Source organism: Equus quagga, chromosome 15, assembly GCF_021613505.1.
Source record: "Equus quagga isolate Etosha38 chromosome 15, UCLA_HA_Equagga_1.0, whole genome shotgun sequence".
NCBI classification, from domain to species: domain Eukaryota; kingdom Metazoa; phylum Chordata; class Mammalia; order Perissodactyla; family Equidae; genus Equus; species Equus quagga.
In genome coordinates this window covers 88,143,050-88,160,797 of record NC_060281.1, presented here as the reverse complement: position 1 = coordinate 88,160,797, position 17,748 = coordinate 88,143,050, and the positions used below count along the sequence as shown (strand labels likewise).

General features: G+C 47.3%; 1 protein-coding gene across 1 annotated transcript; it reads right to left on the bottom strand.

The window, feature by feature from the left end:
• Positions 1-1,752: 1,752 nt before the first annotated feature.
• Positions 1,753-13,367, bottom strand: YWHAH (tyrosine 3-monooxygenase/tryptophan 5-monooxygenase activation protein eta). The gene is made up of 2 exons (XM_046640659.1): positions 13,022-13,367; positions 1,753-3,216 (listed from the first exon to the last, which is right to left on the bottom strand). Exons 1-2 carry the CDS (start codon positions 13,106-13,108, stop codon positions 2,563-2,565), a joined length of 741 nt encoding a protein of 246 aa, XP_046496615.1. The 5' UTR covers positions 13,109-13,367; the 3' UTR covers positions 1,753-2,562.
• Positions 13,368-17,748: the final 4,381 nt, after the last annotated feature.

The window sequence follows — 17,748 nt, the reverse complement described above, 5'->3', positions numbered from 1 at the left end:
AAGAGTGTGGCACACAGAAAAGAACCACGATCAAAGATTTAGGGGATCTGAATGCTAGTCTAAGTTCTGTCCCTAATTTTGCAGTGTGACTCTGGAAAGACATTTCATTTCTCTGGACTTTAGTTTCCTCTGCAGTTAACACTGAGATGACCCCATCTTACTTTATAAATTTGTCTTGACAAGTTTCAAAACACAAAAGTGTGCAGAACTGGAAGGAAATCTCTGTGCAGCAGAGAAGCCTTCCAGGTTTATGTCGCATGTAATTTGTAGGTCTTCTCAAAGAACTCCATTTGTCACTGGGGCTAATTGTAATTGTGTGTGTCCACACTTGCCCACACTCCATTCCCAGACCAGAGGATGCCCTACACACTGAGTACTTTGAGTTGACTTAAAGCTTATATTTCAAATTCTACACTTAAAAAATGAGGGTCCTGAGCCTCAAAAGTTTGTGTGGCTAGTCAAGGCTGCCCGGAGCCTTTGCAGCATGGCAGCGCTAGAGCCCACCAGAGGGCAGTTGGAGATCTCAATCGTAAGTCTTGGGCGGAGGCCGTCCTCTGTGGCTCGCCAGCTGTGCGAATTTCAGCTCTACACGTCAGCTTCCTCATCTCTAAGGTGGTGACAAAACCTTTCACAAGATGGTTGTAAAATGAAAATGTGAGTGATTTTCCTAAAGCCCTTCCAGTGAAGGACATTTCAAATGTAACAAGTTTTCATGCCTACATATGCGTATCAAAGCCAAGTGTCTTGGCCACATAAAGTTTGTAGCTTGAAAATACCTGACCCACTAATTGAGGTGAAACTCAATAACCATTTTAGCTAGCAATTAGGCCAACTTGAGACAGGCCTCCTAAGGTGTGTTATTAACATGTGGGCCACACCTCTGCTGAACAAGAAAACAGGTTACACTTCCATGCTTGGAAGTTCCTTGCCCCACCACAATTTAAGTTCAAGGACAGAAATTGGGTCAGGCCATTTTCACCAGTTCACTGTCAAGCTTTAGTCAAGAATATGGTTTTTAAGGCCTCTGTGTAACTGAACCAATCCTCTTAACAAGCATGTTTGGTTCTGGGAACCACGCTGGAGGTAATAAAAACGGTGAGGGGCTGGAGTCCCTATCACCTGAGGAAGAGGCCAAGGGGTGCTACTGAGCCTCAAGAGAAGCCTTGAGTGATAGAAGTAGACGGGAAGAGTGCTTAAGGGGTTAGGCTTTTTTATTTAAACTCAGATGGAAGTTTTTCTATTTTAAAGAATACACAAAGCTTCCTTACTAATAACAACTACGGATTTCAGGGATCCAGGTTGTGCCCCCAATTCACATTTTATCCCATCTAATACAGAAAGAATATTAAGAAAATTTGAGGATATGTCTCAGCTCGGTATGTACCTTGAGCGTTAAATATCAACCAACATTGCAGTAGGGTGGGTCGACAACACCCTTCCAAGTTAAACACAGCCCTGACCTTTCACAGAGGTGCTGTACTGTGGAAGACAGCGTTTTGGTCTGCTCAGCTCCTATACAAGCTACCAGTTACCAGGAAGAGTGAATCAGAAAGGCTATGTCAACTGGGTCCACAGAAAACTACTTAACAGTCACGAGTCTTGTGAATCGCAAAGTGTGAGATGAATTACAGGGCCTGAAAACTTACTGTACCAAATGCTTTGATGTTTGTGAGACTCAAATCAGGATTCAAAATGGTGACCTGTTAAATAGCTCCTTGAAAGGGCAAAAAATCAAGACCACAAACACAGAAATAATATCCCCAAAGCAGCATTTATTTACCCACTGAATTCCAAAACATTTAATTTAGAAGTCTGGCATTTCATAATCACCCATCTTGATTGACGTGGGCTGACACACACGGTGCTGTCAGGATACACAAGGACAATAGCCAAAAAGTTACAAAAAATAAATCCATGATTCTTAAACCATCGCAACCAAAAAAAGAAAAAGTTACAGGTATCAAAACTTTAGATGCATTGCATTGAAAAGAAGGTTTGTGCACGTCATAATTTAAAGAGGCAAAACAAGGCGCTACTGAAACCTCACGTTGAAGTTTGTTAGAAAGCTGACGGAAAGGAGCAAGTGGCCTCTTTGTGTCAGCTTCCCTTAACAGTTTCCCATTAGCTGAAGAAAGGGGTGGGAGGGGTGAATTCATTTTTGCATGCACAAGATGTACTGCTTAACAAAACACTATCAGCTTGTTTTAAATGGATCATTTAAATATCAATTGTAGCCTGTGTTGGCTAATTCTCCTTTCTAAACTTCCCCATTGCTCTCTCCTGGATTTCACATAGATCAACAGGCATCAAAATGCCTCATTCAGAACGCACTTGTCTGCACATTCGAAAAGGGAGCTCCTGTGGGCTCAAAGCAACCATCATTCCAGCAATGCCCATAAAGATTTATCTGAAACTGCTTCCCAAGGGGCAGGAGAGCAGATCTGAGTAGCTGTGCTGCCAATACAGATAGGTTTAGCACTAGATATTTAGTGATTGTGGCAAGGAAGAATTGGTGATGATGGGGGTGGTGGGTGAAGGAAGGGCCAGGGACCTGAAGGCTCTTCAGTTGCCTTCTCCTGCTTCTTCATCCTGCTGGTCGCTCGTCCAGAGGGTGAGGTTGTCTCGCAGCAACTGCATGATGAGCGTGGAGTCCTTATAGGAATCCTCGTTTAGTGTGTCCAGCTCAGCTATGGCATCATCGAAGGCTTGTTTGGCTAAGAGGCAGGCCTGCTCAGGCGCATTCTGGATCTCATAGTAGAACACGGAGAAGTTGAGGGCCAGGCCCAGCCGAATGGGGTGCGTTGGCTGCATGTGCTCTTTGCTGATTTCAAAGGCTTCTTTGTAGGCAGCCTCAGAAGCTTCGACCACACTGTTTTTCTTCTCCCCGGAAGCTACCTCTGCCAAGTAGCGGTAGTAATCGCCTTTCATTTTCAGGTAAAATACCTTGCTCTCATACTGAAAATCATTGCAGTTCTTGATGAGGAACTTGTCAAGCAGAGCCAGGACATCATTGCACACTGTTTCCAGCTCCTTCTCAATCTTCTCCCGGTAAGCTTTAACTTTCTCCAATTTCTTTTCATTTCCATCAGCCATGGTCTTCTGCTCAATGCTGCTGATGACCCTCCAGGAAGATCGCCTGGCACCAACCACATTCTTGTAGGCCACAGAGAGGAGGTTTCGATCTTCATTGGAGAGAGGTTCATTGAGCTCCGTCACCTGCAAAATCCCAAAAAAATAAACACTGAGACAGATCCAAGTCTGAAATTCTTAGAAGAAACCGTCCCTTCAACCTAATCAACAACCCTTTCCAAAATCAGGATTATCGACAAGCCACTCCAGAGAAAAACTGGTCAGATATGGACCCTACCTGAAGGGAGATTGTAGTCTAATAGAAGAGATAAATAGTTGAAATTCAAAATAGGAAGTGATAGGGCCTTGAGAAATCCCTCATTCAGAACTTATAAGGTGCTGGTGAAGGTATGGAGAGAAGGATAATCATGGAAAGGTTGTGAGGTGATAGTACATCATGGCAGGTGAAAAAGTCCTGAGGTCCAGCTATTCTGCAGAAGATATCCTTAACAGTAAGATCATACAATTCCTTTGTCAAATGTTCAAAGACAACTAGAGACCGGAAGTCTGTTCCAGATTCTCCTTCCAGCTTTATATTCTGTAAAGAACTGACTACACCTTCCTCAAATACATACTCATAGATAAGAGCCTCACAGATGAGATCAAATACCACACAGATCTAGTGGCCAGAGCCTTGCCCTGTGTGGTTCCATAAGGAAACCCGTTGGTACAACCAGCCGTCCCTCAAGCCAAAATGGATGCATTAGTGACAGCGCAGTGGTCCCAGCCTCTGCTGAAAGGAAGCATAGATACTCAGCAGCAAGCTTTACTCTGACCTACTGACAGGAACCCTGGACTGGCAATCAAGGATAGAAGCAACATTTAAGTGGAAATGTTTCATTTTATGAGTTGTAACTTGCTGGTTCTCCATGATGCCAATTCCGAGTGAGCCAGCTATGTAGTTAATGAAAGAGCACTGGCTTTGGCTGTGGTGTTAAATTGTGTCCCCAAAAAGACATGTTGAAGTCCTAACTTTTGATACCTGTCAATGTGACCTTATTTGGAAATAAGGCCTCTGCAGACACAATCAAGATGAAGTCATACTGCATTAGGGTGGCCCTAAATCCAAGGACTGATGTCCTTATAAGGAAAGAGAGATTTGGAGACACACAAACACATGGGGAGAATGTCATGCCATGTGACAATAAAGGCAGAGATTGGAGTGCGGTGTGATGTGTCTACAAGCTAAGGAATATCAAGGATTACCAGGAGCCAACAGAGGCCAGGAGACAGGCAAAGAAGGATTTTTCCCTAGAGCCTTCAACATCTCAATCTCAGACTTCTCGCCTTCCGAACCGTGATAAAATAAATTTCTGTTGTTTTAAGCCACCCAGTTCGTGGTACTTTGTTTGGCAGCCCTAGGACACTAATACAGACTTGCAGTCAGAAAACCTTGGTTGGGCCCCAGCAAAACCACTAACTTGCTAAATTGACCCGTATCTTCCATACAGTAGGGAGATTCCTTAATTATATGACCTACCAGTAAAGCTCTTTAATTTAAAAAAACAAAGAAAGAAAAGCACTTAGGAAACCATCAAACACAACATAAAGGTATTACTTAAACCAAACCATAAGGACAGAACCTCCTCCGATGGAGGGAAAAGCCAAGTTCAACGGAAAAATTTATTAACAGCATATTAAAAGACATGTTAACACGGACTGAGAAGACTGAGCAGCGAAGAATCAGAAAGTTTAAAAACAAAAAACGATAGGTTTATTTTAAAAATTAGTAGTTTGAGAACATAAGCAACAAATGAAATCCATTATTAAGGGTAAAATTATAAAACTCCCGGTCCCCAGCCCCCCTGCTCTTTTGCTGCAAATCCTAAACCCAGGATTGTCTCTCCTCCGTGGCTACTCAATCCAGCAACCCCACTTCTTTCTTCAGTGTGGTCTTTGGCTACCCGCTGCCTCCCGCCCATTCCCTAAGAGGGCTGCCGACAAGCCAGTCTCCTCATTCCGCCTCACAGATTCGAGTCGTCTCCAGCCCTCTGTCTGTGATCCGCCCCAGTGCTCAGCAATCTTCGTCTCTCCACTAATCCAAAATCCAGGCTCCCTGTCAAGGAGACTTGTAACCCCACTCGTTTTCTCCTCCAGTGAGTGACTTTAAACACTCACATACTCACTTTTGTTACTGGAAATATGAAGAGACTTTGTAGATATTTGTTTGATAATTCGGTCTTTTAAGGAATCAATCCTTATAAATCAAGATCCCATCTAAAATATTCTGACAAATCTCAGAATGCTTGAAGCTTCTAGAATGACTCACTTTTCTAGGGCAATATTCAATAAGACAAAACATGAGGCAAGAACAGAATTTGGAGAGCTCCTTAGATCTTGCAGTAAATAAATTCGACTAAGGCCACTTGACATTAAAATGCAAATAATAGGGGCGGGCCCGGTGGCCGAATGGTTAAAGTTCACGTGCTCCGCTTCAGCAGCCCAGGGTTTTGCCATTTCAAATCCTGGGCGCGGACGTGGCACCGCTTATCAAGCCAGGCTGAGGCGGCATCCCACATGCCACAACTAGAAGGACCCACAACTATGTACTGGGAGGCTTTGGGGAGAAAAAGGAAAAATAAAATCTTAAAAAATATATATATATATTTAAAATACATAAAATAAAATGCAAATAAGAGCCATAAGGAGTCACTATATACTCCATCCTGTGACTAATAAAGCTGAGCAACAGTCAGAAGGTTGCAAAGATTCACCCAGGTAACTCCCCAGAGTATAATATTAAAATTTAGTGCATATCTGAAATACATTTATATCTCACACAGGGTGTTTATAACAGGGGCAATATCGTTACAAAAAAACCTAAGACATCTGGAGTTTAGCCTGAGCTACCTGTGTGACTTTGAACTAACCACCTTTGTGGGCAGCAAAAGTAAAATAAGGGGGATCAGCCCAAACCATCTCCAAGGACTTCCTCAGCTCCAAAATTCTATGATTCCATTTTTCCTGAGCAACAATAAAAGGTGTGGTAAGGCATGAGGTTGATACTATTAACGTAAAAGAAATTTGGGTGTATCTGCGACTTTCAGAATTCCTGTAGTATATCCCTCCTCCATGGGGAAATAAACTGCCAAAAAAGGCTACTGGGTAATATTTATAAAGACATCGCCACAAGAACAATCATTTACTAGGAGTATTAGTGTTTATGTAACAATTATCTGGTTGCCTGCCAGTCTGAATGAATCACTATCAGCATCAGCTGAGGGTGACTAACATCACTAAGCAGGCATTGTTCTTAGAACCCCAGCCAGGGCCTAACTAGGGAATAAGTGAATAGGTTTAAACATAGAATTTTTTTTAATACTCCTGGGTTACAACTCAGTTAACAAAGGGAAACTTATGGAAGGAAGATAGTTTTATTACTATTTGATTGGATAACTAAAGAAAATTGAGAGTTTCCCCTAGAATGGAAAATTACAGACCGAAGTAAAATTAGATGGCCTATTGAAACAAACAAGAATTACAGCCAGCCTTGATTACTGATACTTATTACTGAGCATAACCTTCGCCAGTTCCCAACACTTCAAATTCCAAAATACTGGAGCCAGGAGACGTAAAGAAAAGCTTGGACATACACTAAGAAAAGCAGACACCGGGAGGCAATGTAGTGTGATGGAAAGGAAAACAATACACTACCAGCCCGATCACACTAATGCTAACCAGAGGATGGTAAGCAGATTCTATGGAGAGCTTTATTGTATCTCTACAATCATCCGTTTCCAGTTTCTAATTAGGAACATGAGGCAAAGACAAGACAGAATTTTCAAGATAGAAGAGACCTACACAATGGTTCACAACCTTCTTTCTACTCCAATGCCAGGAGTTTCAACATTCTCATTGCCGCCACACATCAGGTGCCCTCAGGGCAGCCACCCCAGACACTAAGTCTTCAGGTGGCTACACCATCTCTAAGGGGTTCATCCACCTCTGCCCACAGCGTCTCTGCCTTCTTGCTCTCCTGCGCACCTCCCCACCCCATTTAATCCCACTTACCCTCTTCCTGAAACCCTTAAATTGATGGACCCTCCCCATTTATAAAGGTCCTCCTCTCCATTTCCTTTAAGGACTGGACTCCCTGCCAGCCATCCTACTGATGTCCTTACCACACAGCCTTTGGCTGCACCAATTCCAACTCCAGGGCACCCATTTTCTCTGCTTCAAACACCACACAGCGTTACTAAGAGTCATGAATAACCTGGTCTGCTACGAAATCATTTATCTTCCTCTGACACCATTCGCTGACTCAAAATTCCCTAAAGGCCTCCCCTCACTAACTCACAAGGCAATAAACTATGTGTTTTTGAGTAAAAATAGATCTACTGCCAAAAATAGCACAGAGACTATTTGGGAAAAAAAAGTTCTTAATCTGGGAAACGTCCAACCTCAAAAGCAATACTGAGCAAACAAAAAATGCCACCTCTGAGCTGCCAGGCCACGTTAGCAAAGTTAGGGTTAATATTACTTCTCCCGAACAGCACTCCCATCCTTCATAGCTACACGCACACACGCTACCGTCCCATCTTTTATAGTTGCCCACACCCAAACACTATCAACAATCTTGCTTTTGATAGGAGTTTAGAACAGAAGAAAATGATTCTCATGAGCAATCAGGTAGACATAACCACATCATAAAATCTTTAAGCTTCTTTGGCAGAATCCTGTGTCTTTTTTTTAAGAGCTAGAGCGATGAAAGCTTTTTTGGCCAACTCTTTGCCAAGTTAATGCCCTACAAGTGAGGATTCTGCCTGGTCCCACGCTGGCAAAGCACCCACCAACAGTCACCACTTGCCCAGCCGGGAGAGCCCACTGCCTGTTCTCACCAGGGTAAGGCTGCAGTTCCGCAAAGGCCGCAAGAGAGGCTGAACTTCACGCTCAGAGCAGAGGAGTTCAGGTAATTAATATCCACTCTAAGCTCAGCATTAGTCAAAGAAAACAGCTAACTTTGTATTGTTAAGAGACTGCTTTTGTCTTGCTCTTGACACAACTCAACATTTTCGTAGGCATTGGCAGCAATGAAATGCAACCGCATCTGAATGGCATTACTGCATGCTACTGTCCCTGGAGGCACCAGGACTAAGGGCTTCAGAAGCTGTGCCAGGTCCTGATCAGAGGGAAGTGCCAACACCCACTACCAAAGCGGGGAATGCCACCGCAGCAAGGAGTGGGAGGAGCTCCCAAACGGTGGGGGCAGAACTGGTAGCCTCCACTTGGACACTGGGAGGAATTTTATCAACAGCCTACAGACTGAAATTTGGGGTCCCAGACTTATGAAATATGCTAGATGAACTATGAAGAAACAATTGGAGCCAAGGATACGAAACAATTTCTTAAAATACCACAGTATAATTTAACATAGTCCTCTACTTCTTAATTCATAGCAGAAACTCAAATTGAATTAATACTTTGCTTTTTAAGCTAAAAAAACTCCTGGTCTTCAGGAAAACAAGCAAAATCCAGATGTGCCAGTTTGCCTTTCATGGTCCTCTGCTATAGCTAAGATCCCTAAGTGTTAGATTCTGTTTTTACTCTAACTTGGCAAAAATGACATACATCTAATAGATGAAATTATTTGTTCAGTAAGCCCGCTTGTGTAAAGGGATTAGAATTTCATCACCAACGATGACAACGGCTAATATACCAGAATGTATACTAGAAATATTACCCCTTAGCCTCACAGGGCATGATCATACAGTGGCTAAAGTTGAGAGCTCTAAATTCAAGAGTTCAAATCCTGGCTTTACAAACTGACTGTGAGAAAACAAACCTCCTTAAATCTCATTTGTAAAATGGAGTTAATAACAGTATCCATCCAGAGTTATAATAAAAATTAAATGAGAATGTACACATGGTATAATAGAAACCATTTACTGAGTGCCTGATAACTAAAATGATAAATCCCATTAAACTTGATGAAGTATAACACAGAAAACACATTTGGGGTACCCCCTCCCAAACCATATTTCTGGAAAACTGCAGTCTACCACTAATAGAAAATTCCAGGCAAAGATAAGGAAACACGTTTTTGGTGTAAGTGAGTAATGAGATCCTTGACAGTGGGAGCTCTTCTGGGGATAATTCAGGAACCCCAAACCCAGATAGGAGCCACAATTTCCACTTCGGTGCAGCGAAGCTATGTGAACTGTTTACCTTCTTTAGTGCCTTTTAACACAGACTATTGCCAGAAAAATCCAAAGCCTTCTTCCTTCCTCAGCCAATATGACAAAGCAATAATTACATTTCAAACGACCAGTTGGTAGGAAACAGGGCTCACTAGTTTACACATATTTCAAACTGTTATACCAATATGGCTTTAAGATTTCACAGTAACCACAATTTTGGTACACCTCAAAATCATCCTTTGTTTTAGTATCTGCAGCCCGGGTATGTCTCACCCCAGGCCACACAGCCGTGCTCTCCTTTTACACGCCACCTGCTCATCTCCCCACTTCCCATAATCTCACAGCTGCTGGAATAAGAGCCTTTGGCCACTGGTTGGGCCAAGTGCCTCATCCTCTCCAAGTCCTATTTCCTTAAGCTACAGCTTTGTTTCCTGCACTTAAGATTTCTACAGATATTCTTCAAGTCCTTCAGACGTATTTCTCCCTGTCCTTTGTCAACTCTGTAATCGACTGTGTAGCAGTGTTAAAACACACCAGGCTATCCCAAATGATTTTTACATTTCTATAATTTCACAATTACCATCCATATGATTTAATACAAAATGGATGACTTAGGGTAATAAGAGACGTGACTGAATTCTGTCTATCCACGAACATTCACAGGACATCTGATTATTTACCCTCTCTCCTCAAATCTCTCAGTCTTATGCACTAACACTTTTACCCCATGTTATAGGTTTATGTCATGGTTTTCATAAGATGGTATTATACCCATTTGACAGAGGTTACGAACTGTGTATGGTCATTTCAATCCTGGCCTAAAAAGGACTTGGGTTCTAAAACCTTTCATGATGTTCCTGCCCACTATTACACTCTCTGTAAGCTACCAGGTATGAGATGAGGAGAGCTTGAAGATGCTCCTTCACTCCAGAAACATTTCGTGCCTCTTCAAATTATGGGGTGAGGCAGGGAACTGCAGTTCTCAGCTGATGCGAGGCAACACCGTCGTGGACCAGTATGCATTTTTCTTAAAGCTTACCGACACACACCATCTCCTCCAGGTGACGCTGGTAGCTAAAGAACATCAATCATTACAGGCGGGCAATATTATCAGGTCACCATTTAAATTATAAAGGAAACAGAAAACAAGTTAGAAGAATGAACGCTGAAACCCCGCTTGACAGTAACACCAACATGACAAGTTTTGCACTTCAGAGGACCGGAAGCCAAGAGATGTGAGTTTCAAGGTCACAGAGTGGCGGCATCAGAGCGTTCCCTCACTCAGGTGTGCTGTTCCATCATCTCTGGAGCAGTCTACTTACCTGCCATGAAGAAAACCCACATAAACCCAGAGGGTTACTAGAATTCCATCTTTTTCCAAAAGCTCTACTTAAGGCCTATATTAATAAAATGGGGATTGAGCCTTCTCAATAACATTAAGAATTTAACATATCAACATCGGTAACTGTTAGGTAAAACACAAGAAACTGTTTTCCACTGACCCCTGCCAAGTCCTTTCCAAAAAATATATTCCATTAATTTAGATGACAAAAAAAGTTCTTATTTTTTTTTAATACAAATTACCTTGAGGGAATGGTTTATCACAAATTCTGAGATGACATAATTAGACCTGGATTGAATTTTCAATGCTAGATGGCTTACCCAACCCGTCAATCATTTCAGATAGATATTACAGATTCCCAACACACAGAGGGGTCCATCCGTTTGCAAAACGCTATCTCAAAGTGTCAGAGAAAATCTGTGGACACAAATAGCTAGCTGCAGGGAAGCATTTTTGAAGGCTGCTTATGAAGACCAGCCAATTTTTCCCGTTCCCCAAACTGTATTTCATTCTGGTTACATGTCTCCATTCTCCCCTTACTTCCCATTTCTAGTTGCCTCAGGTTTCCTATAGCTCCAGAATGTACAGTCTAGTCATTTTCCCTCAACTTCAATTCACCCTTCCTCAAGCCCCATGCCTTCTTTACTCCTCAAAGCGCTCCTAACACTGCAGCCTTCAACCACTCACAGGGGGGCTGAGGGTTTCACTAGAACCTCCAGAGAGAGGCCTCAGCCTGCATAATCCTAGTACCACTCAGTTACTGAGGAGAAGAGGCTCACTTCAGTGTGACTTGCTGCGTGGACAGAAGTGGCTTTATCCCAGAGAAAATTAAGCTCAGGGTCCCTTCCGAGAAAATGCATTCACACAGTCAGTCCTCTTTCTATAAAATTTGAAAAATTAATATATTTTACATTCATTTTCTTAAAGAGGGCCCCAGAATGATATAGCCTCCAGGTCCCAAACCAAGATCGTCCCTGGTTTGGATGAAAGCTCCTATCTAAACCTCGACAGCATGCCAGTGCTCGAATCGGGATGAGCAACGAATCAAGAAATGGGTGGTGGTGGTTTGCAAACACACCTAGTTCAATATGCAACAAGGACAGCTCAGAAAACTCTTCAAGTATCCTTCCTTCCTGGATAATCCTAAATGCTGACCTCGACAACATATTTCATATTATACTAATATCAAAAGCCTTAAAAGGTGCTTTTCAAATGATTCTGAAATTTTAGGCAGCCTCTGGATTTGTAGTTTTTTCTCTAAGAAATCCCCCCCACAAAGCCAGCAAAAGGGCAAAGGAGCTATATATAAACCAGGGCAGTAATTCTCGAACCTAAACCTGCTAAAACTTGCCACGAGAGCTGGTTAAAGTGCAGATTTCTGAGTCCCACCCTCAGTTTCAGAATCTTTAGGTCTAAGGTGGAGCCCAGGCGGATCCTCCCACGTCTCAGGAGGTTGTACACCGGATGAACACGGCAGGTTGGTGGCCGCAGTTGGAGCTCTACCACTGTGTGACCTTGACGCAGAGAGAAGTAATAATGTTCATTTAGCGAAAACGTAAAACAACGTGAACAGACAGGGACAGTGAGAGGATAACCGGAACTCTAAGTCTCAGAAACGCAGGTGGTGTCTAATCCACGGTATTTGCTAGGGTGTGGCTGGGCACGACTCCTGCACCGGAAATCAAGCTGCAGCATCGATCTATGAGGGTCTCGGGAATGCAAAGGCACACAGGCTCGTCTCACCTACAAGTCACGTCTCATTTTAATCTCCAGGCAGATGGGCGCAGCATCGAACCTGGGAGTGGGGCCCACACCCGCCCTCCGCCCTCCGCCCTCCCGGCCGCGTCCACGCCTAGACTGCAGGATGGGGGTCTTCGCACACAAAGCCAGACCCCGGGCGTGCGAAGATGGAACGTCAACGATTCGGGCGAGCAGAGCTAAACGGATCGGAATGACACAGACTTCAGGTCGTGGCAGGGAAAACCAGGAGACAGGGCGCCACTCTCTAGGTGATTCTTTATTACAAGTTGGGGTGTGGAGGAAAGTGAGAGGGGGGTGAGCCCCCAAGTCTGGCAGAACAGTCTAGCAGGAATGTGGCTCCCTTATGTTTCCTCAGGCATCCCCCTCCCCTCACCAGGGCTCCGAGCTAGGCTGCGGCGACCCCCGCCCGCCCGTCGCCGCGGTGCTGCATTTGCGACCCCGAGCCGCCCCCTCCCCGGAGACCCCACCCGGGCCCGGCCGCAGGAAATGGCGGGGCGCCCGGCGGGCGCGGGAAGCGCGGGCTGCCGGCGGGCAGCCGCGCCCAGCGGGGTCGCAGGGTCGCCCCGGGCCCGGAGGGAGACGCCGCCCGGCCACCCAAGCCTCCCCTCCGCCGGGCCCCCCGGCGGGCCGCCCGGGCTCCCGGCGAGCTCACCGCCTTCATGGCGGAGGCCATGTCGTCGTAGCGCTCCGCCTGCTCGGCCAGCCGCGCCCGCTGCAGCAGCTGCTCCCGGTCCCCCATGTCGCTCGTGGCTCGGCCTCGCCTCGCGCCCCGCACCGCTGGCTCGCTCGCCCGCCCGCCGATCCGCTCCCGCGTCTCCGCGAGGGCAGCCGCCGCGCACGCGCACTGGCTCGCCGGCCGGCCGGAGGCTGCAGGCAGCAGAGCGGCTCGCGCCCTCTCGCTGTCTCGCCCCGCGCGCTGTGGCTCACGCCGCGGACGCCGCCGAGGGAGGAGAGGCGGCTGCGCGGGGGGATGGGAGCACGCGAGGACGCCTGCGCAGTGGGAGCGGCCGGGCCGGGCGGCGGGGAGCGGCGGGAGTGGGAAGGGGGCAGGGCGGGCTGGCCCTAACGGTCTATTTCAAGGTGACGTCACCTACTATAAATAGCTGCTGCCGCCGCCGCCCAGCCCGAGGGCCGCGCAGGCGCCCTGCGAGTGCTGCATTTTACCGCCGCATAGGTGGAGGTGGGAGAGGAGAGCGGGGTGGGGACTGCGGAGCCCCAGGAGGGCGCGCGGTGATGGCGGCGACGCGGGCAGCGCATTGTCACAGCCCCACCCTGAAAAGCGCCTCAGAATCCAGGTTAGAGATCTGGCTTGAGAAGGGCCCGAAAAGCAAATAAACCTAGTGCTTGGAGAAGCCAGGAGGCCGCGTGCCCGGAGGGGCGGACGGGCCCGCCCACGCCATCTCACCCGCTCGGAGCCCTGCCTGGCCGATGGGGTCGGCGGGGCCACACCCTGCACTTGTTTCCGCAACTGGCTGGGGCGGGATTGGGTCCGACATCTGGGGACAGCCCCATACACACACGTTGACTCACTGCGCCCCCACCCTGAGAAGTGGCGTTGGGCAGACTGTGCCTTCCACGAAGGAGGGACTGGGTGGCCCCGCTGGGACAAGTAACATGCACGACACTCCTATGAGGAGTCGGCCAAGTGCTCGGCCTTCACGGGTATAATCCTGCTTAATCCTCGCAACTCACCCTGCAGGTGGGCACAGTTGGGTTTCCCCATTTTTCAAAACCAGATTAGCGACTTGCTCAAGATTACCCAGTCTGTAAGTGGTGGACCTGAGTTCATATCCAGACTGGATTTCCTCTTGTGGCGAAGAGGACCCTCTGGCTGGTCAATAAGCCCCTCCCAGTCCTGGCATTCGGTGCTGTGGGTCCCTCCTACCAGGCCCTGGGCTGGGCCCCGGACAAGCTAGGAAAATCCCAGTGACTGAAACCTGGGCCGACTTAAGTACAACACCTCAAAGGCAACACAGGAGGAGGGGCTTGCGGCGCCGAGAATTTTATTGAGCACCTACTGCTTGCTCAGCGCTGGGGGAAGGAGGAGCTACAGAATAAGTAAGATAAAGCCTCTGCCTTAGAAGCCTAGCTCTAAACATGCAAGAGCAGGTAAGCTGGACCTCAACCTCAGCGAAAGATATTAGGGAGTAGGGTCCAGCATGGGCAAAGGCTTGGCAGTGAGGATAGAAACAAAATCTGGGAGGTGAGAAGAGAGGCCTGGCAGTGGTAAGACAAGGTTACGGAGTGTCGTCAATGCCAGCTGAAGATTTATCCTTAGCTAATTGGGAACCACTGGAGGTGTGGAAGCTGTATCTCAGGCCAGGAGTCTTGCTCTGGAGAGTAAGATGCATTAGAAAGGAGGGACTGGAGAGTGGGCCTTTTCTGACCTCAGTTTTACCATCTGGAAATTGGACTTGAAGGAATGTGAAAAGCACTGCAGAATAGAAATCCTGGAATGTCAGAGCTGGCAGGACTCTTAGAGTCACTGCTGTCCAACCGCTTATCCTGCATAAGGAGAAATGGGTCTGAAGAGGAGGAGAGGCTGGCCGAAGTTTACATAGCCAGTGAGCAGAGCTGAGGCTTCCATAGCAGGTCTCCTGACTCTGGGGCCTTCGCCCTGCTATGATGCTAAAATGAGGACCTCAGTATCCATGAAACAGAATTTGAGTGTGGGTCTGGGAGGAGGCCCCCATCCCAGGCTTCACCATGCATGCACCTTTGCTAACTACAAATGGAATTGAGGTTAACAAACTAGGCTGATCTTTTCCCTAGAGAATTTCTTTAAAGAGTGCAATAGATGATAATTAATTGTCCACCCCACCCTCCATGATAATGGCGCTCCAGTAAGAGGTGGGAGGAAGGCCAGCTCTAGTGGGGGGAGCTCCATGGTTCCTTCCAGCTCTTAGAGGGATTAGAGCCCTTCTAGCTTTTCTGATCATTGTTGGACAGAGAGTGATTTCAAAACAGTGAAAATTAGGTAGACTGGAGCATTCTAATCACATTCAATTCTAGTTGATTTTGACACTCACAAATGTCAAATGTGGCACACTTTGGTTCTCCCATGAAGCTTTTCTTTCCTTCTCACCAAACTTCACTGTCACCACTTCCTCACCTCCCACCCATCCCTCAGCCCAGTGTACTCTGGCTCTGCCCCACCCCTCCACCCAGGCAGCCCTCCTGGTCAAATCCAAGGTCACTTCATAGTCCTCACCTTCCTGGCCCTCTTGGCTGCACTGGGCGCAACTGCTCCCCCCTCCTAGACAGCCTCTCCTCTTAGCTCTCATGACCCTGCTCTCTCCTGGCTTCTCCCTGCTGCTCTGGCTGCTCCTCTCCTGTCTCCTGTGTAGGCTTGTCTTCTCGGCCTACCCCGAAATGCTGGGATCCCTCAGGGCTCCGTCCCAGGGCCTCTTGTCATTCTCCCCTACCCTGAGTGACATCATCCACGCGTACTCTTGAGAAGAAGGTAACATCTACCACATTCCCAGCACTGGGCGAGGGGCTTTGCAGAGACAGGTGTATTTTTTCCCTCAGGATACCTCTGTAAAGTAGGCTGATTTCCATTCCCCTTTTACAGGTGAGGAAACTGGCTCAAAGATGCTCCATGACTTGAATAAAGTCACACAGCTGGTAATCAACAGAGCCAGGATTCAAACTCAGGTCCAGCAGACTCCCCAGCCTGATGGCCCCACGCTACCCTCGCCTTAGCTGAGAAGGGGCCAAGGTATGGCTCCCCCTTCAGGGTCATTCAGATTGTGGAAAGCACACACAACCTCCCCTCTTACAGCCTACACACTTCTAGCAGCACCCACCTTCTTCACCCTCAGGAGAGAGCTGCCAACTCCCCAAAACCTCGTAAATAAAGACCAGGACAACCGCCTTGGGCAGGTCACCTACTCCCAGGGCTCTAAGTCCCATCAAGAAACATGGCCTTTGAACAACTTCAAAGAGAGCCCCTGAACCAGAGGAAGGGGGCTGGTGATTAATGTCAAACTCGCTGTGTTGCCCCAGAGCTCAGAGCAGGTCCCCGCACAGGGGCAGGTCTGCTGCATCTTCACCTGGTACAGGTCTCGCTCAGGGAACAGAGCAAACCCCCTCTGGCGACCTGAGAACCTGTCTGTGGTGTAATGGGGGAAAAGGATCTGAACTTGGGTTCCAATCCTGCTCTGCCAGTTACCAGCTGAGTATCCTTGGGCAGGCCACTTGTAAACCTGGACTAACCACACCTGTTTCTTGGGGCTGGCAGTCGGCAAGAGCGTGTTTGTACCGCGCCTGCACAGTGCCAGCACATGGGAAGCACCAGCCATCACAGCTATATGATAATTCCTTGCTGCGTCCCACCCTGAGGCTGCGGTAATGACTGTGGTCGCTTGGGTCTGAATTTCCAAAGCATTGTCATAACTCTCCACTGGAGCACAGTGAATAGGTGACCCAGAAAAGGAATGTCCTGTTTTCTTCCTCGGGTACTCTGGGACACTCTGAGCTTCCTGAGAAGTCCAGACACCAAGGGACATATTACAAAGAAGACCTGGTATTGTTCTGGAGAGATGGCATGCACACTGTTGGCATGGTTACCACCCTGAGCAGAAGGGGCCACCTGCCCACAGATTTGTGTCACCTAGATAGGATTTTAATTTTTTTTCCCAAATGCAGGCCTCCTGCTGGCCAGGTGACCTGGCTGATCCTGAGCTGCTGATAATAGCATGGCCCCCAACAGCATCAGCAGCAGCTCTTGCTTATTAAGCCCTGGCTCTCTGCCTGGCTTGGGGGTAAACACTTTACCCCATATACTATCTCACCAAATTCTCGCAACTCTTGGTAGGAGGTTGTTATCCCTTTATATGGATGAGGAAAATGAGACCTAGAAGGGTCAGATGCTTGCTTGGTGGTCCAGGCAGTCACCCACAGCCTCGCCACTCACACCTGCTTCCTGCCATTTGCTTTGGCACCAGTGTTCTTCGCTGATACCACATTCCACCCCCTGTGTCTAAGATCATCCAGAGCCTTCCACCACTCTCAAAGCCCTCTTTGAGAGCAGATCAAGCTCCCAACGCAGATTTTGGCATTAAGAAGTGTGAAAATGTCCTGGTAGCTGCAATCTGCGAGCTGGTGGAGCTCGGAGCCCCATTTTCAGCACCCGCCCCCCCTCAAGCTTGTTCAGAGGAGCTCAGCTCTGGGGGAGAAGGCAAAGCTGTCACCTATGGAATCGCAGTTAAAATGATGGCGAAAAAGGCTTTTGCTTCAGTTCTGCAGTTGGTTGAGGACTTGTGTTTCTTAGCCAGAATTTTCCAGATCCTTTGGCTGGAACCATCTGGATAATTGCCTCAAGCATCTGTGTGGTTCCCACGAGGTGGGCCCAGGTGCGAGGGACTATGTGGTCTT